Source organism: Acromyrmex echinatior, chromosome 5, assembly GCF_024713525.1.
Source record: "Acromyrmex echinatior isolate Ae372 chromosome 5, ASM2471352v2, whole genome shotgun sequence".
NCBI lineage: Eukaryota > Metazoa > Arthropoda > Insecta > Hymenoptera > Formicidae > Acromyrmex > Acromyrmex echinatior.
Genome location: NC_141856.1, coordinates 6,275,566 through 6,299,571, shown reverse-complemented (window position 1 = coordinate 6,299,571; position 24,006 = coordinate 6,275,566). Strand labels below are relative to the sequence as shown.

Here is a 24,006-nt window from a genome sequence, read left to right as displayed (position 1 = left end):
TAAGAAATTTTATACATCTGATTTTAAGTTAGTACATAGTCATTGCATCCAACATGGTATAGATGGCGAGAACGGTTTAACAGCTGATGCTGATGCCACAAATATACATCTCGATAGTGTCAGTGACAACCGAATATCGGGTGTCCTTAAAGAGAGAGTATAATTTATAACTTTTTTAATTATACATAAATCAGAACGCTTAATAAAAAAAGAGAGAAATTACGGAAAAACTTGATCGACAACAATGTTTAGCACCAAGTCCTTCGACGTTGTGAGCTTCAATTCGGAATTGTCTACTGCGAGGTGAGCTGTAATTTTAATTATTGTTGTAAAATTTATATGTATATATAAATAATCCTTTAATCTAATTAATAACGCAACATATCATTCTCTACTAGATTGGAAACGTCCGCAAATGTTCAAACAACAGAGATAGTCTATACCGCTGATGAAACGCAGAGCACAGAGACAAGAAGTATTGGGGTATGTTATTAAGATTTTATTTGAATTCCAAAATTTTTAGAAGATTTTGTTTACGCTTAGCAAGACAAAGTAACTTCTTGAAAAAATGTGCAAAATGTTAATAAACTGTAATAGCTTCTTTATATCTACATCTTGTATTTAAATCTTATAGGTTTAGTTCCTTCACTTGACGCTTGCAATGTTCTTGGAATAATTTCATTTTTGTTTATATATAGTATAAAACAAAAATAAATGCTTGCAAGCATTGTGTAAGTGCCAAGTAGAACCAACCATAGATGTTTCAAATTAACACTGTACTTAAATAACTATCTTTGTTTTTTTTTTCATTATTTTATTTCAACACATTCATTTTTATTAATTTCAGATTCAAACAGTAAATGGACAAAAAACAGATGTACAAGTGGATTATGATAAACTGGCAAAGTTTCTGAAAAAAGTCACGCCGGGGATCCTGGAGGCCCTTGATGAAGCTTATGCTACTAATGCTTTTGACGACTATAATCCAAATGTAACCGAAGCATCATCCGCTAATATAGAACTATTAAAAAAAATAAGCACACCAAAGGAACCAGATACTCAGGTACATCTTTTTAATAAAATTATATAACTCATATACGAGATTAAATGATTAAATGCTTTTTAGATTAAAATAAGTGATTTATCTTGGAGCACCGTTGGTGGAACGTTAGCAGTAGGCTTCAGTCATACTTATCACGAAGCATGGTGCGATCATCTTTCTACAGTCCAGTTATACAATCTCACAACTGAAGATAATATTATAGACGTGCCTATTAGAACGTTAGAGACGAATGGATGTGTTACAACGCTGTGTTATCATCCAACAGAACCCTCTATCCTCGCAGCCGGATCTAATTGTAAATTTCTTTGATCTACTGACAGCAACATGATTTTTAACTCTTCTGTCAGCAATAGGGATCAAGAAACAGCAAATTTTTTGTATTCCGGATTTTATAAAATTCTGAAAAAATTCTTATATTCTTGGTTGTCAAGGCTTTAACGATCAAGGCTTTTACCATCGAAGAAGTTGGATTTTGAATTTACTTACTTTTTAATTTAAATTTACCAAGAAAATGTTGATAGTACTTTTCAGGATCCCAACTGTCGGTAGAAGATTAATTCCAATTAGCAGCAATATTAACAAAATTCACATCTCGCTATCGCATATATTTGATAAATGTTTGTATGATTTCTTAAGGGGATGTATTAATCTGGAATCTCAGGAACGACGATTCCGTCGTACCCATGCATGTATGCACGCATGGCGACTGCGTGTCCCAAGTATGCTGGAGACCAAGATCCGTGAACGACGTGACCTTGTTGTTGAGTTCCAGCAGAGATGGATACATATTGATTCACAAATTGACGGCTAACTTTACAACCGTTCAGTTGCATAAACGGTGCGTACTGCTGGCTATTTAATCGATTATTTCAATTATATGTGCAATCCCGTTTATGCAATCTCTGTTGTATTACAGATTCAAAATAGTCAAGGAACGTAATCCGGTGGAAAATGCTAGGCCACGCAGCGCCGGAGGTAGCGAACGCGCTGCAGAAGCAGGACTGTGTATCACAAGCTTCGATTTTTCACTGAAGCATCCCAGTATATTTATCGTTGGAACACTATGCGGTGGAATTTATAAATGTAGCTTGGACAGCATAACTCCTATCGAAGGTTCACATCTATTAATAACAGGATAATATAATGTACAATTTTTCATCGTAAACAAGACTTATATTAATTTCAGGAGATGCCACGCTTATAGATCCTGTAATCGATGAATATGAAAGACATGGAGGTAGCATTACCTGTATTAAGTGCTCACCGTTACGCAATTTGTTTGTCAGCAGTGCCACGGATAAGGAAATCCGTATATACAATCTTGACGAGGTAAACTTCCATATGTCATGTTTTAGCCTTACTAATTACGATTTTAATCTTATAAAAATAAAAAGGAACATTATTTGATATCTTTGTTTATTTCAATTGAGTTTTTCTGTAATATAGAGATTAAAAATGAATGATAATTATGTAAATTAAATTGTGTTAAAAGAAATTCTGGCATATAAATAGCATCTATGTAAAATAAAATTAGAGAAATAGAAAATTCTACAGAATTCTGTTGTATTTTACAATTACTTGCTACAAATATTATCTTTGAATATACAAGTATTTAAGCGAAACATGAGTCTGCTTTTTCATGCCTGATATTCACGTAAGAACTCGTCATTCTTGGCAAAACGTGACTATTCTGCGAACAATACTTATTCAAAAGATTAGAGATAAAAATACCAGAGATAAAACATTTTTTAAAATATCCTAATAATAAGTATAGAAGAGAAAAAAGTGAAATAATAGTCAAATTTTTACAAAAATGTTTATTATATATTAATTTTAATTTTTTAAATATAACTGACATCATATAATTGTGTTATATGAACGTAGCATGTCAGTCATCAAACCATTTCCGTGGATAATACAATTGTGGGATTAACATGGATGATTGGCAATCAAGACATATTCGCAGTTTACGGAGCAGGCGCGTGTGTAAAATTCTACAACGTCACAGATGGTAAACCCGTAGCGTATGTGAAAGTTGAGGTGACTGGCAAAGAAAGTATCAGCAGCTTATGTATAAATTCCAAGAGGTAAGATAATTAAGTTTGGATGATTCATCACTCACATTTCTCTTTTGTTAATTCTAAGTGAAACAAGACAGAGCTCAACAGAGCTCGTTTTCCTGACATATTCTTTTCTATAAAAAAAAAAAAAAATGTATCTATAATAAAAATTTAAAATATTTACATATTTGTACAATTATAATTTGCGTCATCACATCATAGTTGAAGGTCGAACAATTTTTTAAACAATCCTATAAGGCATTTACTAAAAATGTACATATGTTAAATTATTTATTTACAATACAAGAGATTAGTAAAAATTAAGGAAAAAATTATACATTCGAAAGATCATAAATATGTCCTATTTTTATAGAGATATGCTGGCTATTGGAGATGTTCGTGCGAATGTTGAAATATGGAAATTTCCACGTCACTTGTTTTGAACGTAGTTCTGATTGACGCAATTGCTTGCGCCATTTGCTGAATGGACTGACACATCGCTATGTATGTTTTATATGTTGCACATATGTATTGTATGTAAATGTTTATACTGAAATAAATTGGAACATTGAACTATCTTTATATCATAACATACTAAATTTTCCTTTATAGTTAAGAAATGATAACCAGTCTTGATAATATAAAACTATGTCATACTAAATTATTTTAAGATCGACAATATTTACAAATTCAAAGAGTCAAACAAAATTAAAGTTCAATTCGTATTTTTATACAAATTTTGTACAAAGGTACAATAAAGAATTTTCACAATTTTTTGCATGATGAAATTTATTATTAAAAAATGGATTTAATGTTAAATTTGGGTACCTATTAAATATACATATTAAATTCAATTAAAAAATATTGAGATTTATTTTGAAAACTTGTACAATTCATATAAATAATGTATTATTATTAAAAACTGTATAATACCTGTCTCCGTAATCGATCACAGCAATATCCTGAAAAGGGAATGTAATTTAACAGGAAGAACATTTTATTATTTTTCAGATATGTTGAAAATTTGTCCTGAAAAGGACAGTTTGCACGTCTCCTCCAAATGTTCGTTGCCTTTTCAAAAGGTCAGCTTACATATGATCCGTTTTCTGTTCCTGCTAGAACTCTCTTTCTCGCTTTCGACAAATATCAAACATATACCTCTATTTCACTTTAAGTTCCAAAAGTATACACTGGTTTTTCGGCCACAGAAAACAGACTTATAGCATCGTTTTCTTTTTTTTTTTTTGTTTTACGTAGGAGGGGGAAAATCTTCGCAAGACGCCCCGAGGCCCGTACCCCGAGGTGTGTGGGATTCGACATGTGTATCGCCTACCCACTAAAAACCCCCCCCACTGTCCAGGCTCATGTGAACGATAATGAAGATCTGAATGATAATGAAGGATTATGCGGAAGAATCTTCAAATAGAATACAACTGGACGTACAAGATGAGGAGGAAACAAAGAAAAAAGCGATTCTCCCGTGAAATATGTTGCAAATCTTGAAGACGGCCAAACGTTACGTGTTTAGAATTCTTAAATCGATTCAAAGAATTTTTTTTTCCTTTTAATAAGGGAATGGGATAATTGAAAAAAAATAATTGGAAATTTCTTCTACTCCATCCTGATGATTTCCTTCTTCGCTTCTTGCGTGAATAGCAAGATGTTGATTCCGTTTTCCTCTTGAATATGTAAATTCCAAGGATTCTTCGGTGTCTTCTTTTTAAAGCGGCAGCACACATCTATTTACACGGACTCGTCAAGCGAGTCCGCAACTTATTTTCTTCTATTTCTGTCTTATCTCCGTCATCAGAGATCCTTCTCTGATTTCGCTCGCAGTTTGTCTTCCTCACTCCTCTACTTTTTATTTTATCTCCTTTTCCTTCTTCGTTCAACAATGATGATATGAATATGTGCGCCTCTCGTAATATATAAGCGACTCACATAGACATTGAAATACATGAACTCCGTCCCCGTGTAAGTGGCTGTATAATTGCGCTGCGCTGAAATATACTCTGGAAGTCACGGAAACAGAAAGTTCTGTTAAAACTCCCCGGCTTTTCCCTTGCGTAAAGACTCTCCGCTTGGGGTTTTCCCACGACTTGTAGTCGAGGAACCGAAAACTCCGCCTGCTTTCTGTTCTCCTGGTTTACCACATCCCCGAAATTGATCGGACACTATTGCACGCCAAATCGTTCGATTCCTCTCGGTCTTCTCTTCCACTTCTTCTCTCTTAAGCTCTCTTCCTCTTTCTCTCTCTCTCTCTCTCTCCCTCGACAGTTTCTTGCCCTCGACACTTCTCGCCTCTTTCATACGTTCACGCATGCCCGCTTTCTCTCTCATTGGTTTCATCTGCACTTATAATTTTTTTTTTTGGCGCCTTTTCAAAAGACATTTTCTGGTTCGTTTCTTTTTCTTCTTGGAAATCCTGAGACCCACTACAATCATTCAGACTCAAGATACTGCTCTGCTAACGAACGGAGAGCTTTTTTCATATATACTTGCTGCTCCGCTCTTCGCTCCGTATCTTGATGATCACTCGCACCCGAGAAATTTGCGTTTCCTCAGTCTTCTTCCACTCTCGCTCCCTCTCCATACCGTTGCATTTCTTTTTCTTTTTTGAACCCCTTTAGTTTTGCTCCACAGCTCTTCCTTCGAAAAACTCATCGGTATTATAAATGTGCAAAGCAAAGTACGATACAAACAATTTACGCTCTAACACCTTTCAAGTATGACTCTTCTCTCTTTTTTTTTTCTTCTCGACAATAATATCGAGCGATTTAAGCGAACAGCTTCCAGGAAGCTTCCAACTTCACCTTATTCGTTACATTGTCTTCCCCGAGCGTCATAGTTTTCGTCCTTGGATCTTCCGCATCTTGGTCTCTTGACGATCCTCTTCTGTTTCTGCGGATATAAAAGACGAAGAAAAAAAGCTGCGATGATCCTTTGCGTCGAGTTTGTCATCCGTATCCCGATCTTCCGTCTTGCTCTTCTTTCTTGATTACTTCCAGTTCTTCTTCGAAATTTCCTCGTCGGACGCGCAAGCATGAGACGATTGTTTCGCGACGAAAACAACGGGATGCGCGTCGAAAGGTGGCCATTGCTGGTCATTTATGTGCCCCTCCTTCTTCCTCGTCTCTCGCGCGATCACAATGATGTCTCGCATTTCCTCCTCGAGTCGTCCTATCTCAATAACAGATAAGAAATGGCCACTCAGTTTACTTTCTCGACAGAATTGCTTATCCCGCATTTACGACGAATTATCTCGAATTATCTGATGTATTGTTGTTGAGGATAATTTTCCGTTGTTCAAAGATAGCGATTCTTGCAGCTCTTGATATTATCCCTCTCCTCCGAAGATCTTGGAAATGTTATCACAAATGCGAACTTGACATTGGATCGTCATTAGATGAATAGACGATCTATAGATCTCGTTTCTGCGCATAACGACGAGTCTTCCTCCCACCACCTTCCGTTCTTCTTGTGTCTTCTTTCTTCTTCGTTCTTTTCTCATTCTCGCGGTTTTAATCTCACGTTTGCGGAATCGGCAGTTTATCGACGTTCGGATCTGTAATCGCTCGAACGGGTCGTCAATGTGAACCGCACACAAAAACTCTCGGAAGTCTTCCCTCTTCTCGCGTAGCAAAATAATTCTCTGCCTCTCTGCCTGTTTTCGAGGGCATCCACCCTCCCTCCTACGCGTTTTTTGTCTGCTTATTTACAATTATTTAAATGTACCGCGTCGTCTATATTACTATCTTCATTATCGTCGACCGACGTGCTCCCTCCTTGTAAACAGTTAAATTCTTAATCGTGACATATATATAATATATATAATGCCTATTAACGCGCTCCAGTCAGAACCTTAAGTATTAGCTTTTTGTTTTTCTTTTACAATACTACATAATAGATTACAGTCGTTATCATCTATGCCTTATGTATTCTAAAAACCTCGACGGTTAATTGCATCTCGTCGTGCCCGTGACAGTAACCGTCAAAGGGACACGGAGGGAGGAAAAATCATCGCCACTGTCATCCTCAACGTTGTTATCATCATCACAGAGATCGCGACTCGCTATTCTTACAACTATTATTAACTTCCCCTATTAGATTCGCGGTTCTTTAACTATCGTTCTCTCTTTCATTCATTCTTTCTTACTTGTTTCTTTCACGCACATTCTCGACGAAAAAAGAAAAGGAAACCTCGCGCAAGTTTCTCTGGCGATTACTCTTGCCAATTCGTGCGATCGTACTACCAACAATGTTATCCGCTGTTCTTCGAGATCGCATCCTTGGATTGTCGTTTGCATCTCGATCCTTTAAATTTTCGCAAATACAAAATGAACACAGTCGCACACACGCACACACACAAACACACCACGAGTCGTTTATCTCGAGAACAATCGATTCTTTTAGACGTAAAACATTTATCTCAATTTGTTCCCGCGTCTTGTTTGTAATTATATAGCTTATCAAAGTCGCACTCGTGCTCTCAAAAGAAACGATTCGCGTTTATACCGCATATCTCTCTCTCTCTCTTTCTTTCTCTCCCTCATATTCTCGCGATAACGTATCTGTATCATTGTTCCATTAAAGTAGACCAGAAAAACAATGCTCAGTACGAAGTGTAAATTTATCGGACGAACGTATAAACGCGAAGAAATGGGAGGGTTGTGTGCTCGAACGGAGGGACGGGGGAAAGAACACGTGCACAGAAAAAGATAATTTCCTCGTCTTATCGTAAAATTCTATGATACATCGCAATGGCGATGCAGATTTAATTTTGAGAAACCGCATCGTGTCTGATGTTTCTCATCTAATGCTGTAGCACGAGATTCTTAATAATTTCGATTCCATAATCAAGATCGAAAACGTGCGAATTTGGCATTAATCGATTAAAAGAAACACGTTTTCTGGGTTCGCAATTTTTGTAAATACATTTTTAAATATACATTTTTTTTTAAATACACTTATCACTTCTTTTATGGAATCATATGATAAATACGAACTTAAAATTAATGTTTGGACAATTAATGTTTGCTGTTTTTGAACATTTTATATAATTTCTATAAATAAATATAAATCTCCATAAATAAATATAAACTTTTCATAAAATGTATTCATGTAATACTATTGATTTTTCTCATATATTTAACGGCAATAGCCTTTTAGAATAACTTCAATAAATGATCAGTCAATCTTCAGCAAGTGATTAGACAATTTACAAACGCATTATTTTACATACTTAATGTAACATAATGATAAAGGAAAAATCTTCAGAGTATAATATTATAATAATAATCATAATCATTATAATATTATCTCAAAAATTAAAAACTCTCTTGCTACAGATTGCAACTTTTATGATCAGTTCAAATCTTTCTAAAGCTATAACTTTTAAAATTGCGACTTAAAAGTTACATATATGTACATATCTTTTAAGTCTCATTGGTTTAATTCATACATTTCGTTTTCGATTATACAATTTCTTTCATAAACAAAAAAAAAAACCATCCGAGTTAACGAACGATTCTTTTTTTGGGGAACAATTCGAGACAACGCCTCCCTTCTTATAGATTTGCAATCAATCCGCATAGTGAGATCTTCCTCATCAATGATTGGATCTCAACACGCGGATATCTCCCCCCTGAGAAATTGCAAGAGAAAAAGGAGAATCTCTTACGCACTTATTTACCAAATAGGGAAAGTCGCTTTCACACGCACGCCGTTTTACTCGCGTTACTTGTAACGGCGATCGACCGATGTCCTACATTATGAATTTGTGGGCACGCGTGCAAAAACAATTCTGATCCAAAGCAACACGTTTTTCCGGCGACCTGTCGAACGGATTCCATGCGCTATTTTTCCAAACGTCATCACATTAAACGTCATCACATTGATTACGTATTCGTCGCGAGTCTCCGTAAAGCCGGGACTGCATTTCTTCATTTATCAAGAGATAAAGGCCAATACGAGCCGAACACGGATGATGACGCGTGAAGAATTATCTTTGACGAAATACGCATGTGTTGCCCTTCGGAATTATCATTGATCAATTTAAAAAAAAATCGACAGACCGTGGAAGGAAAAACGTGTTCTTGGAAGAGGAAGCTCTTCTGCTCGTACACGCTCAAACATTCTCTTCTTCCGTATGCATGTATATATATATTTCTATATATATTTCGTATTCTTTTTCACTCTCAATCTCTCTTTCTCACTCGTTCGACCCAGCTTACTTTGGCACACACACACACACACACGCATTCTACCACGCTCGTCACATTCACAGACATACATTCATTTGCCGGAAATATACTAAACTATATATACGTGTATATATATATATATATATATATGTATATATATATATCAAGGTACATGGTCTCGATTCGCTCAAATAGTCAATGCGTTCTCTCGCCATACTGGCGGACAATTCTCCTCGCTTTCGGCTGCGCATTCGCCACGGTGCGAGCGACGGGGAGCAGCTTCCATGTTTCAAGTAGAGAAAGACTCTTCAATAAGTCTGGACACGAACCGCAGTTTTGTATACGTAAAGTAATAGTTTTAACAAAAATCTGCAAGAAAGGAAGACATTTACTGTTTCTTTCTCTTTCTATTCCACCTTTTTCTTATTTATTTCTCTATCTTTCTCTCTTCCAGAAATTGTTAAAAACATAGCGGATCAATTCAAAGTTTCCCCATGTCCAGCCTCTTATTAAAGAGTCTCTAGTTTGAAGGAGAGGCAACTTTCCTCTCTCGCGAGGCGCACGAATTGCGTAAAATTAAATCCTCTCCCCTAACGAGTCTCTCGCATCGTCGCATCGCGCTGCTCCGTTTTACCGAATTGTTCACACGCGGTGGCGGGAGGAAGGATAAAAAGAATACATATATCGTGTATATATTGTCACGTCGACGGGTCTTCCCCGTCGATCCTCCGGCGGAGGACGCGCGCGAAACGCTCTGGCAAGCGGCGAACAGCTCCTTCCTCCTGCCACAAACGTGTTGACAAGCGTGTCACCAACCGCTTATAAACGAATTAATTAGCCCCTCGAGATGTCTTTTAATTAATCGAACGATTTCTAATTCACCGGCTCTGACGCACGGGCTCGCGTAAACGACCGGAAGCGACCGCGGCGCTCCAATAACCCGTTCATGAGAACGAAAGATTGAACGCTTTCCATTCATGCTCGTTTCTACCTAACAGTACCGATGTAGTTTAATTTTAATCATAGTTCAAGGTGACTCAATCTTCATCTTTTTCCAGTTCTAAGAATTCAAAGATGAAGAGTAAGTCGAAACGAGATTAAAATTAATCACTGGTAGAAACTGGACATTGCTGACACAAACGTCGTTCTATCTTTCTTTGTATTTCACGAGTATCGAGGATAGAACGATATTTGTGTTAATTACAAAGACAGAACAATGTTTGACGTCAAATGGAAAGTACCCATCAACAACACAGTCGTTAAAGAGTTGTAGAATCTGACGGGTTCGAAAACGAATATGTCGTAAATTCGCCAATTCGCAATTCTATGTCTTGTGACATTTTTAGCTTGCCCTTCCGGAAATGATTCCGGATGATGACGGATGCGTCGCGTCGCGTCCGCCCGCTTACTCGACCCTGAGAAGAATCGTGTCCGCGAGGTGAAAAACTCGCGGAACGATTGAGATCGTGAAGTTTGTGCCTCGAATTATATTCTTTTGCTCTCCGTAAAACGAAGTCTTAAAAACTAATTTAAAAAAAAAAAAAAAAGAAGAAGGAAAGCAGATTTTTAACGTCGGGCAAGACGGTGAGCGATGCGAAAAAGAGGCACGGGCGTAATTTAGTATCGAATGCGATAACGGCAAGAATTTGTGGAGAGAAGAAAAAGAAGATTGAAGGAATGTATAATACAACAATGCTGTCATCGCCGAGGAATGAATCGATCGAGTAATAATCGCGGAGAAAAAGAAAAACGAGAATTTCGCGCCGTTTTTCGCCTTTTTTGAAGCTGCGGATCGTTCGTAATGTTTGGACCATGAGTGCTTCGGTATGTATAAACAATGCTCTCTCATTCTCTTTCTTTTCCCTCTCTCTCCTTCTCTCCCCTCTCTCTCTCTCTCTCTCTCTCTCTCTCTCCTCTCTTTCTTTTCTCTTCTCTTCTCTTCTCTTTCGTTTCGCTCTGTCAACTCTTAATCCTAAATTTAAGGCTTATTTAATTAATAATCGACACAGTGTTTTCGTGTGTGGCTGTGTGTTTGTGTCCCTGTGCTCGGTATGATAAGACGTGAGCGTGTACGCGAGTCTTGTACAGTGACGGAAGGGTTGGTTTCCAGATCTTACGCGGATCGCCACTCGAGGTCCACTATTCTCGTTAACGGTGAACGAGAAACCGGATATCCACGAGTCGCGATTCCGCGGCAACTCTGATTCGGAACACGTTGGTCTCGTTCACGATGAGCTTCAATATCTCCGCTGCAATATCTCTTGTGCTCAAATAGTCCGCATTGTTTCTCTCTCCTCCGACGGCGGAGATTCGCGAAATTTTTCAAAGTTACCTTCGATCCTGCGTGCAGTAAGCTTTCGATGATGAACAAGAATGGACTCGATATCGTCGTGATAAATCTGTTCATTTCACTCTTCATAAAAAACATTCTTTCGCAGGTAATGCGAAACAAATTAGAAAAAAATTAGTTTTACGTCACGCGATGCTAAATGTTCGTCCTTATGTCTGCAAAATTTTCTTTAAAAAGCGTAGACTCCGCTAAATACAGATAAAAGATACGTTAAAAAAGGCGATTTATTCTTTCTTACATGAAAACGTTATCATTTGCTAAAAAGCTGTATATGCGTTCTAATCCATTCGCGAAGGATCATCGAGAGTTAAGTCCGTTCATCTCAAACACTTCGATGTTTGCTGCTCAAAGAGGAAACAAGTTTCCTCAGAAAGTCCACGAAGGAGCCTAATTTAAAATTAAAACGATCAACTCTGTTTCGACGGATTTTCCACGAAAGTTCCAAAGCGACTCCCTTCATCTTAAAACTGTATACTTTTGTAAGAAGTATTTGTACGAAAAGTTTTGGAAAGTCTGTAAGAAGCACCGTGAAATTTCAACTGCGTTTCTTCTTACTACTATTACTACTACTATATACTACTACTACTTATACTACTACTTCTACTACTGCTTGCTCCACCATGACCGAGAAAGAATAAACGAAATATCACCTATTTCTTTAATGTTTCAATAGAATACGAGCGAAAGATATAGCTATAAAGCCTGTTCGTTTTAGCTAAAATTCATACACGGTTTATCGTTTTCTTCCTTTTTTCTTAACATTGGAGAAAAAAAGATAAACTGTGCAAGAAGTTCAGGTAAGAAGCACAGGCATATAATCAACTGAATTAGTAATCTTTCAAAACATGAAAGTGAAGATACAGCAAAATATATGCACATACACACACACATACACACACATATATGCACAGCTATTAGAATTTTATATTATATCTCGTGTATATGCTCGAACGACGAATGTGCTGCGATTTTTAGATTCTTCACGAAATAGAACGAAAATTTCGTTATTCCCAGATAATGAAATTCTTAAATCCGTTATTGACGATAATAATTTCGTGTCGTTTATCAAAAAAATAATTATCGAAAAAAAAATGACTAGTCAATGTAGTGTCGTTATCGAGGCGAAATCTAATTTTCGTAAATAGGATTTCGCATTTTTGTACATGTATTGCCACGAAAAAATATTGCAAGCTTGTCAAGAAATTAATTAGCGAAACCAAGCGCAGTCTCTTCGATTTTTGCGCCAAGGGTCTCGCTTAATTCGTGACAGCAATGTGGTAAATATCAACCGCTGGAGAATGTTGCGGAGAAATGTCACGTATCGATGAAATATCCGGATCGCACGATCGCTCTTATCGATTCTCGTGTCGCGAGAAACACGCTTAGCGCGAACACGTTTGCGGAATTCGTCGTAAAAACGATTCTATATACTCTTTTTTTTTTTTTTTTTGGTTTGTCTTCATGATATAATCAACCCTCGGAAGTCTCTTGCCTGGCTTTATTATTAATTAAGCCCGAGCCTTTTGCGATTTTGTACGTTACAATATCACAATTAAATGTTGATCGATTAAATGGATCGTTTCGCGTCTACCGAATTTTCCTCGTACGAAAGAAACCTTCGCGTTTCTTTTGAAAACCCGGAGCTTTTCTCAGGGATCACGCACAACCGACCGCTCGATCGTTTTTTTTTTTCGTTTTTTTCTCTTTCTTTTCCGCAAAAAAACTAAAACTAAACACGTATTATACAAAATTATTCGAAATCCGATCGGAATTATTCCGTTTTCCCTAGAAAACACAACAGAAATCTAGGGAATAATCCGATTTGTTCCATGAGAGATGTCCTGGTCTAAGGATGCGTTCAGACTCCCACCCGATTGCTCCCTAAATCATGTTATCCTTAGGTCTGTTCGTTTTTTTATTCCTGCATTCTCTGAACTGGTGAACACGGTGCAATAAATTAAAGTAAAACAAATATACGTTTCACTTCAACTTATTGCACTGGTGCATTGTGTGCACCAATTCAAAGAGTGTACAGAAATAAAAAAACAAACCTCTTGTTTAATATTCGGAAAAAGGATAAAATGATATCTGAGAGGGACACTTTGAACATAGCCTGATGTGGTTCATCATTCTAGAGAGGGCACGTCAAAACGTTTTAACTCTCAAAACATACTACTCAGTCAGAAATGAAGTACCGAGACTACAAAGTGGATCAAGTCTAGTTTTCGGAAAAATTTGAATCAAGTAGAGTTTGCTTAAACAGTCTTAGACGCCTCGTTTTTCATAATCCAAGAGGACTATAAACTCTGGAAGGATCTTCTGCGATTTTGATTTGCTTTAATTTTATTCCCCCCGTTTGAACTTCCGACTCTCTTAAACGGATCGCGATATCCACGCGATAAATATGTGTGTTCGACCTCTTCGAGGAAGTCACGCTTTTATTCACTTTTAATATCAGACCTTAAAACCTTTGTATTATACTTTTCGCTACAAGCTTTAAAAACTTTTTACTATCTAAACTGCCCTGATTAATTCGTTACACATTGGAGCAATAAGTAAAGACACAGATGAAGTGATCATCGTAACTCGAGTGGACAAAGACCTCCTTTATAATTATTAATGCGGAAAACCACGTGAGGCGCAAATAGAATCAAATTCGGACCCGCGAATTATGAATCCACAGACCAAACACGGAGCTACTCAACGCCTCGTCTGCGATTAACTATTACTTCGCATTGGTCGCTTCATTTTTCTAATACGCCACTTGAAAAATTTTTACTCGGAATCAGTTTTGTTCCTCGAAACGAAACTCGTGTAGCTTGGTCTGTTCACTTTGTATTCTTAGCACTTCACATTAATCCGTCAAAAATCGATCCTCGTTTTTCCGGGACGACTTAACGCGCGTCAGTTACAAACTACGATTATTATCAGCTATATTTGTATGTATGTGTTTTATAGTCATGATATGACGAATCATGTTTTAAAGCCGTGAGATGAAAACGCTCGAGTCCTTTACGATCTACTTTCTTTATCTTTTCTTTTTCTATCTTTCCTCTCCTCAAATCTCCAAACGCGTCCCCGATTTATATCAACTATCAAAAATTTACATTTATTAATATCAAAGCGTAAAGAATACAGATATTGTATCCTTCTTTCTCTCTCTCATAGGAGGAAAGGAGAGCAATAAGAGAAAATGCAAAAAAGCGTTTCTCTTTCTCTCTCCCTCCCTTTTTGCTCGTTTTATCTACCGTAACGTTTTTTTTCTCTTTATCCATCTAATAAACATCATACTTCATACTTATCATACCTAAACTACTTTGTGGTTTTTCTCTAGTTTTTTAAATCTTATATAATATATGCGCGTATGCATGTGTGTGTACCCATATATACATTGAGAAATCTATTCGACTGAATCAAATAAAATTTTTTGGCTGACCGATTTTATTCATTGAATTTGTAATATATTTGTATCAACGAGAAATTATGTTATAAAAAACAAGTAAAATGTTACAATAACTAATTTGTTGATTGCATAGATCTGTTAATTTCAGCAAAATTTCATTTAGTAGCGTCAATAATGATGACAATTGTTTTGTTATAACAATCAAAGAATTTGCCCATATCCAGACAAAAGATTTAGTTAATTCAATCAAATTGTTTCATTCAATTAAATGATTTCTCAATGTATATACGTATATAGATATATGTACTTTATATCAATTAAATGTTAATACTATTGAGTCTCATCATCACAGCTAATTTCCCATCGACTCTTTGTTAAATGATTGATTTTCTGTCATTCGTAGCCTTTCCTCCTCCATTTTCTTACCCCTCTCTCTCTCTCTCTCTCTCTCTCTCTCTCTCTCTCTCTCTCTCTCTCTCTCTCTCTCTCATCGCGTATTCTTTTTTACCGGTTCTACGTTCGCGCTGTAAAAAGATCGATAAGAAAAAAAATCGAGTCTGGCGCTCATTACCGTCCTCCGAAACATCCCGATTACACGTGGCTCTCAACACGAGTATTCAAATTTTTGTTTAGCAACGCGTTCCTGAAATTTCAAGGAACAGGACGAGAACGTTTGTACTGTTCAACCCGATCGAACTTTACTCGGAAGATACTCCTTTTCTTCCCCTTATCGAAGCTACAATTTTCACGTTCACGCAGCTGATATTTACACATTGTTATTCTGGCGCAAGCGTCTTGTCTTCGCGACAACAGATACACACGTTTTCACTTGTTCCGTATATCCTTCTGTATCCCTTTCTTTCACCGGACGGCAGTGTTTAATTCGTTTTTCTCGCCCCAAAGATCTACCGCGAATTCTGAGACCATGACGATATATATCAACCCTGAATCGATCAAGATCTCTCCTTCTAATCACGCGTTGACTTAGCTATCGTGACTGATTCGAAGACTCTTACACACGTTCTACAATAAATCACTATTTAAGCTTTAAGTCTTAAGAAATTGAAAGTTATAATCGAAAGACTAATCGACTATGATCCAGTCCATTTTTGAGACTTAAGGAGCACAGACTTTTGCATAAAGCACAAGAGAATCACTAGTCTTTTATTTTGTAAAAAGAAAATAAAGGACTTTAATTCATTTCCTTCTGCATTATACGTTATGCAAGACTCTGCCCTTAAAGCTTAAAGTAAACAGTAAAAAGCCTATTATTGTAGAAAGCCTATTACGATTAAACGATTTTTCAAAATTGTTCATAGAAACAACTTGCCCGCTCTTACAATCACTATTGTTCGCGCGAACCGTATACGGAAAAAGCGTCTACGAAAAGCAACAATCAACATATATAAAAGATAAATGCTTAAAAAAAATATAACAGCACAAATTTTATATATGGCGTTTAAAATAATGCAATACGCTTCGTTAAAAAGCAATGCAAAAAATATACAAATAATGTGGTATAGACAATTCCATAGGATTCTATCCAAGGAACTGATTTGTCCGTCACAAATCAAGTCGGAAGCTGTGCAAATAAGTGCATACGCGGATACGTATTAGAATCGTTCCAATCTGATCGAGACTTTAAGTATTAGATTAACAAGCTCCCAGCTTGACAATTTCCGATAATTAGTCCGCCAAATTTTCAATTCAGATTGTGTAATACATACACATTTTATATATATATATATATGCATCATTTGAAGTGTTACGAACTCTCGTAACGTCACTCCAAAACCACTTCCTTAAAGATCCCTGTTTGTGTAGCACTAACACACTACACTATCCAACGTTTTCAAAAGACGATTTTGATTTACAATCGCAAGTTGGTCAACAACACGTGGAACAATACTGGAATGATATCTTGGCCTCCAAGACATTAATCGGTATCATTCAGTGCGTTGTTGTCCAACTCACGAAAGAATAAAAAAAAGAATCGAAAAATAGAACAAAAGAAAAGGGCAATGTAATGCAAAACAGATTTGCACTCACTCTACTCTACAATTTAATCGTTTTAGCTCTTTGTACGGTCACGTAGAATTAAATTCCGACACGATCAGTTCGTTCTCCTTCATCGATTCTCGTGTTAAGACACGTGCACGAATTCGTTATCGCCGCGAACGGCGAGCAAATTAAATTTTGAATGTGAAAGCTGTAAAAAAAAAAACGAAAAAGAAAAAAAACTGTACTGTGACGATTCGTAATTCTTGCGCATCTAAATCGAACTGCGAGGGCAAACGGAAAGCAAGTTGCCAAACTTTCTCCGCATATGTTAATCCTGAGGTTATCGATTTCCTCTCTCTTGAACCCGGTACGATGTTGAGAATGGACAAAAAAAAATGAAAGGGAACGTCTCGCGCACATCGATCGATTTACATCCGATAAACAATTTACATCCGTTGTCTCTCTGTCCGTGTAGAAACATGTCTTCCTTCGACAATTTTCGACGTCATGTGTAGATCAAATCAGCCGATCGTTACTTCAACGCACGATCGTGTGTTTGTTAGATACCGTTCGAGGATTTTTCACCTTACAAAACTATAAATACGGAGCGAGCAATCGAAAAAATCGAAATCGCGCGTTTTGATATCGGTCTCTATCGATTTTGCGTTTTTCTACTCATTCACGCTCATCCCACATTCACACCCGTCTCATAAACTTATTCTTACCTAAGACTAATCGCCTACCAAAGAAAGCAATTTGATGTAAGAAGAGAAAATAGGTGGATATAAATGTTGCAAAAGAATTATTGCATGTTATCAGAAAACTTAAAAAAAAAAAATAAACATTAATTAAAATACTACGTCAAAGAATTTTGCTCAGTCTGTGGCATGAAATAATTTTGCTTACAAAATAAGAAAAAAAAAAGATAAACGAAGATAACACACAAATTTTAAAGTTTGCAAATCTAAATCTAAACTGACGAAAACCACACTATCGATTTGATTGTGCAATGTCAAATCGATTGTATTCTCCACGCTATTATATCATTAAGGCCTTAGCTTACTACTATTGTTATTTATTTACCCTTAAATATTATTGTTATCGTTACCATATATATATTAAGTCCGTTTACTGTGTCCAGTATATAGATAGAAGTGTGGTGCGAGTTTGATATGACAATTGCGCCCGTAAAGCATTGTAAACAACGAAAAAGTTCAGACTACCCTTCTTCCTATACCTGTTAGCACAAAAAACGATCTCAAGAAACTCGCACGAAGGACAACTCTTCAAGGACGGGTTAAGTTACCATTAACGGCTGTTCCTGCTTTTAATTTACTTATTAATCTCGGTCCCTTAGGGACGCAACCGCGTACTGCCCTTTAAATATCGTCATCCTGTCTTTTACGGCTACGATTGCGTTCTAAGAAGAAACAATCCGGTGTTACTTAAATCATGACAGTCACGACGCTAATGTTCTTTGCCCTCTTAAAAGTCTTTGTCCTCGATATCCGCGTCTAAATAAAGCATTGGAATAGTTAGTACTTAAATTTTTCAAATGTAACAACAGTTATCGCGATGCTCAACGAGCATAGATTGAAATCTTATGAATCGAGATAAGAAAGATTATAAATTAGTGACTCCGTTTTCAACGGAAAAATCTGACAAATCTTCTCTCTTTCTTTCTCTATCTTTGTGTTATTGTAAAAATAACTCTTAAATTTACATTACATGCAATTAATTAATTTTGTTGAAACATGCCGAAAATCGAGAGCACGAGAAGAGTGGTCGAAATATGAATTTTCCGCAAATGTGTTATGATGATCATCATGATGCATTCGCGAAACGAACAAAGCATCCATTTGATCCTCGCCTCTCATTCAAATTTCTCCCGATCCCCTTCCTTTTTTATCATGTCGGTCACGTTCAATTAACCCACTCGCGTAACACGCACTAAGAAACTCAAAATCTTATACACCTATCTCACGTAAACAGTAACTATTGGCAGATAGTAGCAGAATAGCAAGAAAATAAAAAATATTCCCAATAAAAAAAATGAAAAAGAAAAGTAAACGGAAATTAAAAAAAAAAAAAAGCTGCCTGAAATAAATCTCTTATACGAAGCCATGTCTTTTTACAATCCATAATACCAAAATGATAAAGCTCGCGAAAGAAACTGTTAATAAAGAAGTATACTGATAACGATCATTAGTCGGGCGGCTATTAAATAATTGCTTGTCCAGCATTTCCGTGCTACGGATCTTTGTCTCTAGTGCCGACGATTAGAGCACGAGGGGATAATAAAAACGTGTATTCGAACACCGGGTGTCTCGAGAACGGCATGAAGCGCGAGCTTTCAAAAGTCGCTTTGGAAAAAGCGGTCACGAAAAAAATCATCGGACGCTTGTTCTTTTTTTTTTTTTTCAACGCGTCGATATTGAAGTCCATCGTTTGACAAAAAGTCGCGAAGCGTAACTTCGCTCGTCCGCGCTTGTCGTCTCGTCAGACTGAGGATGTACTCTTTCTTTCTGTGTGTGTCGGATGTTATAGATAATATATATATGTATGTACGTGAGGCTCTCCTTGTGTTCCTTTTTGTAAGTTTAGTGGTATACGATAATCTAAAATACAGTATTACTTACATTTTGTCACAATGATGGCGCGTGATGGGAGTTCCAGAACGCATATATATACATATATAATGTATCTCTCGCGCGCACACATCGATCGCGGCATCGGGATGCACCGATGCATCGCGTCGTCAGCCCTCCCCCCCGCGGTGCATAGTTTATATACGATTTGAAGTTTGTATGCTGGATGTATCTTAGAATAAAGAACGGATTACGAGTATCCACTCGCGCGATAAAATCGAAAACCCGTGTGTATATGAACCGCACACGGTGTCACCATCATCGTCGTCATCATAATCTTCACATTTTTTTCTCATCATCGTCGGTATCATCGTCTCTCTTATTCTCGCAGTCTTTTCGGCCGATGATTTTATCGACGATAATTCCCTATTGTACCTGATTCTTCCGGAGCTGTTGACGGTCGCCGCTTCTCCCCTCGCGCGTTGCTGGTATATACGTTGGTTTTTGGGTATCAGGCTTGGACGTTCAGCACTATACGCAATTGCCTCGTGTGTTCGCTTGCGCTGTCCGATTGACCGCAGCTGTCCATCAATCTGCTCGTCCAATGTCTTGGCGGCTTGGGCACACTCGCGGGCGACGGTGTTTCCGAGAACTTGGCGCCCGCGTAGAAGTTGTTGGTCGGGCTGCTGCTTGGACTGCGCTGTTCGCAACGTTGTTGTTGCTGCTGCTGCTGCGGTGTATGCTGCTGCGGTGTATGCTGCTGCTGTGTATGCTGCTGCTGCTGCTGCTGCTGCTGCTGCTGCTGCTGTTGCTGCTGCTGTTGCTGCTGTTGTTGCTGTGGCTGTTGCTGCTGCTGTTGTTGTGGCGAGTTTCTCGCGCTCTTGGACGACGGGCTGTACGGGCTGCAGCTCTGCCGTCCATCTTTAGCATTTCTAACCGTATGGCGACCGTTCTTGTATAGGAACGGCGAGGATTTACTGTTAGAACGATTATGATGATGGTTGTGTTGGTACTGATACCCGACCTTCGGCGAGGCTTGCCGATCCACCTTAGCGTTATCTAACTTGGGCGCGGAGTTCGTCATGGCTCGGATGTTTGTCTATCTATCTATTTCTCTCTGTTTCACTTTTCTAATATCCCCTCGTTATTCAGCCAACTCGTTGGCCTGCAACACAAAGCGGTATTTGTGCATTTTTAACTTTCTCCCTTTTTCTACGAAAAATATCGTAACATCGATTTGCATTTAAAGTATTATTTTTTTCATTCAAAAAGAAGAAACGCTGCTTTCTTTATGTTTGAAAATAAAGTAATATCTATTTTCTTTGTTTGGAAAGGAGGATGATAACATTATCTCTGACAAAGCTAATTAAACACTTATTGTAAGAATACTTTAGTAAATTATAACAAAAAAATTCTTCTCTATAGATTTCATTTAATTAACTAATCTTGCTTTAGTCAAAATGCTGGAAGTTATACGAGTAAAAAATGCTAAAGCTATATATAAAGATTTTACTGAAATTGATCTATATATATATATATATATATATATATATATATATATATATAGATCGAATAATTCGCTATATTAGATCATTTAGGCCCAGTTGCACCAACGTCACTTTGAACTCTATCTGTTTCGTTTTAAAGCTAAAAAGAGACAGAGACAAAGAGTTTTAAGTCTCGCTTAAAATCAAAGTAACGTTGGTGCAATCGGATCTTATTTCTACATATTCAAAAGAATGCAACTGTAGTGTAAATGATAACATTTGAATTTGTAATATTTATGTTTAATAACAAGTTACAGATATAAAATTCCTCGATAGTTACGCGGTTTTTAATCTTATCATAAAAAAAAATAAATTAATACTTCTTTAAATATTCAAATATAGTAAAACTTTTATATGTAAAAATTTTATCTTTATTGCACTATAATTTATAAATAATTTTATATAACGATAAAATGTTAGCGTAAAAGCATACATATACAACATCTAAAAATACTCTGGTTATAATACAAATCAGTTTCGTATACACCAACAAACAGACGTGAAATGTTCAATAAGAATCAATTCTATACTTTCTACAATACTTTCACCAATCAAATACCATTTCCGGAAGACAGAGTTGTTTGAGACACAGTAAAAAAGTTATTTAGCTTTTAGTTCATTAAGAATTAAAGGAATAAACACATTATATATATATTAATGTATATTTAAAAAAACGGAAATATAAACAAAATATGTAAGAAAAGAAAAATTTATAAAAATTTGATTTTATTTTTATGCTTTTGCTATCAGTAACTTAATCTTGTTTTTTTTTTACAATATAAAAGTTATTTTTATAATCACTAAAAGAGGTTTGAAGTTTTATGTATTATGACAAGCATTCTTGCAAAAATCAAAAGATGTGTGCATAAATTTTTTTGAAGTTTTAAAATTTCAACAGACATTTGTAAAATTTCATTCAAACAGCTGTCCAAGATAAATACAGAGACAAGATATGTGTGTATGTGTGTGTGTGTGTGTGTGTGTGTGTGTGTGTGTGTGTGTGTGTGTTAATTTGATAAAGGATTCATAAGCTCTCGCAATTACTTCGTTCTTGTTCTTTGTCTTTTCCAATCGACTCTCCCAATCCTTGAAAGCATTTTATCTTCCCAGTATCTGGTATAAGATATGCGCTTTTCCATAAGAAAATAAACGCATATTCTCAAACGATCTCGGACCGTCTAGAAAAATTCGAAAAAAAAAAAAAGAAAAAAAAACAAACACAAAGGCGTCTTTCTTACCGGTAAACGCTCACGAATTGCCTCTCGTGGACGACGTCCCGCGTCCCTGCTCAGCAATTTTTCCAACTGCGCAATAATCACAGTATCCAGGGCAGAGCGGTGGTGGGGACGACGACGGTGACGACGCGGTGGGATAAGTGCGGTGGGGCACCCCGGGGACCTGTTAGCGCGATGCTACCTCGCCTCAAGTTCCTCTTCTCTCGCGGTCCTCCCAGTGCGCGTTCCCCGCAAATTCGACCACATCCGGTGACCGTTAGCCACCTTAGCTCAGTATCCTTCTTCCTCCTACTTCCGCCTTCACCTCACGCGGCCTACTCTCTGATACGGAAACGGAAAAGCGGTACGTTCCACTCGCTCCCCAGCACGACAATAACGACTCCTCTCTATTCAAAATGGCGGACTTCGGGCCGTTGTTTATTTGTCTTCTCGCGGCTCCTCTTTACGGCACTGCCAGACCGAATTGGATTACCCTGGCCGAGTTTGTCTCGCCGTTGCGTTTCCCGCACGTCTCCACGCCAAAACTCTCAGGAACTCAAGTCCTCTCGCCGCGGGCGAGGTCCGTCTGAGGGACGTGTATGTATGTACAACACACCGCTACGTCTACGTGTCTCGGGAAGCACCGTATTCGTATACTTGCATTCCGCGTGCTCTCGATACTCTTCTTCCTTCTTTATCGTCGTGGTCGTTGCGTCAGTTTCCTTTTCCGTTTTCCCGTTCCAGCTTGATCCAATCTGATTTAACCACACAAACAACAGTCACTCCGCAATCGGAAATCAGGCTCGCGTTCTCTCCCGCATCTCTACGAGTTCTACGACACTCCTCAAATCACAAACACTGATTGGAGAATTCCGCTTGCGTCTTTATAACCTATCGCGAGGAGAGTCACTACCCCCTCTCCACACGTCACCGCGCGTTCGACCAATCCGCGCGAGCGTCTTTTACCCCATTCCACTTCGTACCTGCAGCGTCTGCGCCAACCTAAAGGTACAATTTCATGATGTCATTTGTCGCAGTGATAAAGACTTAGGGTGAAATCACATGGTGTGGAAAACGATTGTGAAATAAAGAATGCGACATAGAAGCAACCAATCAGTATTATTCTGCGTTATCCGAATAGCGCTAATTGGTTATTTCATTGACGCATTCTTTATTCCGCAGCCCTTTTCCGCACCGTGATTTCACCCTTAAACACAATAGGCACAAGTAATAGGCACAGGCAATAGGGAATAACAAGCCATCTAATCAGAGCTCTGGAATATATCAAACTTACACATCAGTTTAAGCCTTAATGGCTCCTACGCACAAAACGCGGCAATGCTTGCCGCGCGACGGAAGTTGGCGCGATAACCAATCAACGTCTCGCTTAGCTCGGAAATAATAAGGTTTATTCGCGTCGCACGCTCCAACATGCCCAATTCTTTCTGATACACCAGCGCGATGTCCAATGACAGTATATCTTTAGAATGAGAATATCGGTAAAGCTGTACATTCATTATGTATCTTTTTCCCTAGGATGAAAATGTAAAAAATGAAAATTTTTTGTATGTATATAT

At 37.5% G+C, this 24,006-nt stretch overlaps 2 protein-coding genes and 1 long non-coding RNA gene across 3 annotated transcripts; 1 reads left to right on the top strand and 2 right to left on the bottom strand.

The window, feature by feature from the left end:
- The first annotated feature begins 43 nt into the window (after positions 1-43).
- On the top strand, positions 44-3,705 carry LOC105143811 (cytoplasmic dynein 2 intermediate chain 2). Its single transcript, XM_011052311.2, has 9 exons — positions 44-303; positions 399-483; positions 848-1,063; positions 1,127-1,358; positions 1,700-1,901; positions 1,980-2,176; positions 2,250-2,392; positions 2,948-3,150; positions 3,497-3,705. The coding sequence occupies exons 1-9, from the start codon at positions 245-247 to the stop codon at positions 3,564-3,566; spliced, it is 1,407 nt and encodes a 468-aa protein (XP_011050613.1). The 5' UTR covers positions 44-244; the 3' UTR covers positions 3,567-3,705.
- LOC147909745 (uncharacterized) lies at positions 794-1,706 on the bottom strand. Its single transcript, XR_015545208.1, has 2 exons — positions 1,550-1,706; positions 794-1,462 (listed from the first exon to the last, which is right to left on the bottom strand). It is a non-coding gene; the product is annotated as an uncharacterized LOC147909745 (long non-coding RNA).
- A 2,020-nt stretch (positions 3,706-5,725) lies between the features above and the next one.
- LOC105143812 (uncharacterized) lies at positions 5,726-23,312 on the bottom strand. The gene is made up of 2 exons (XM_011052313.2): positions 22,454-23,312; positions 5,726-20,833 (listed from the first exon to the last, which is right to left on the bottom strand). The coding sequence occupies exon 2, from the start codon at positions 20,750-20,752 to the stop codon at positions 20,180-20,182; it is 573 nt and encodes a 190-aa protein (XP_011050615.2). The 5' UTR covers positions 20,753-20,833; positions 22,454-23,312; the 3' UTR covers positions 5,726-20,179.
- Between the last annotated feature and the right edge of the window lie 694 nt (positions 23,313-24,006).

What these genes read in the sequence shown, in the direction of transcription:
- LOC105143812 (XM_011052313.2), bottom strand. Translation starts at nt 20,752, where the DNA reads ATGACGAACTCCGCGCCCAAGTTAGATAACGCTAAGGTGGATCGGCAA.
- LOC105143811 (XM_011052311.2), top strand. Translation starts at nt 245, where the DNA reads ATGTTTAGCACCAAGTCCTTCGACGTTGTGAGCTTCAATTCGGAATTG. An exon ending in ACCGTTCAGTTGCATAAACG is followed by an intron (nt 1,902 to 1,979) that starts GTGCGTACTGCT and finishes GTTGTATTACAG; the next exon opens with ATTCAAAATAGTCAAGGAAC. An exon ending in CAGCATAACTCCTATCGAAG is followed by an intron (nt 2,177 to 2,249) that starts GTTCACATCTAT and finishes TATTAATTTCAG; the next exon opens with GAGATGCCACGCTTATAGAT.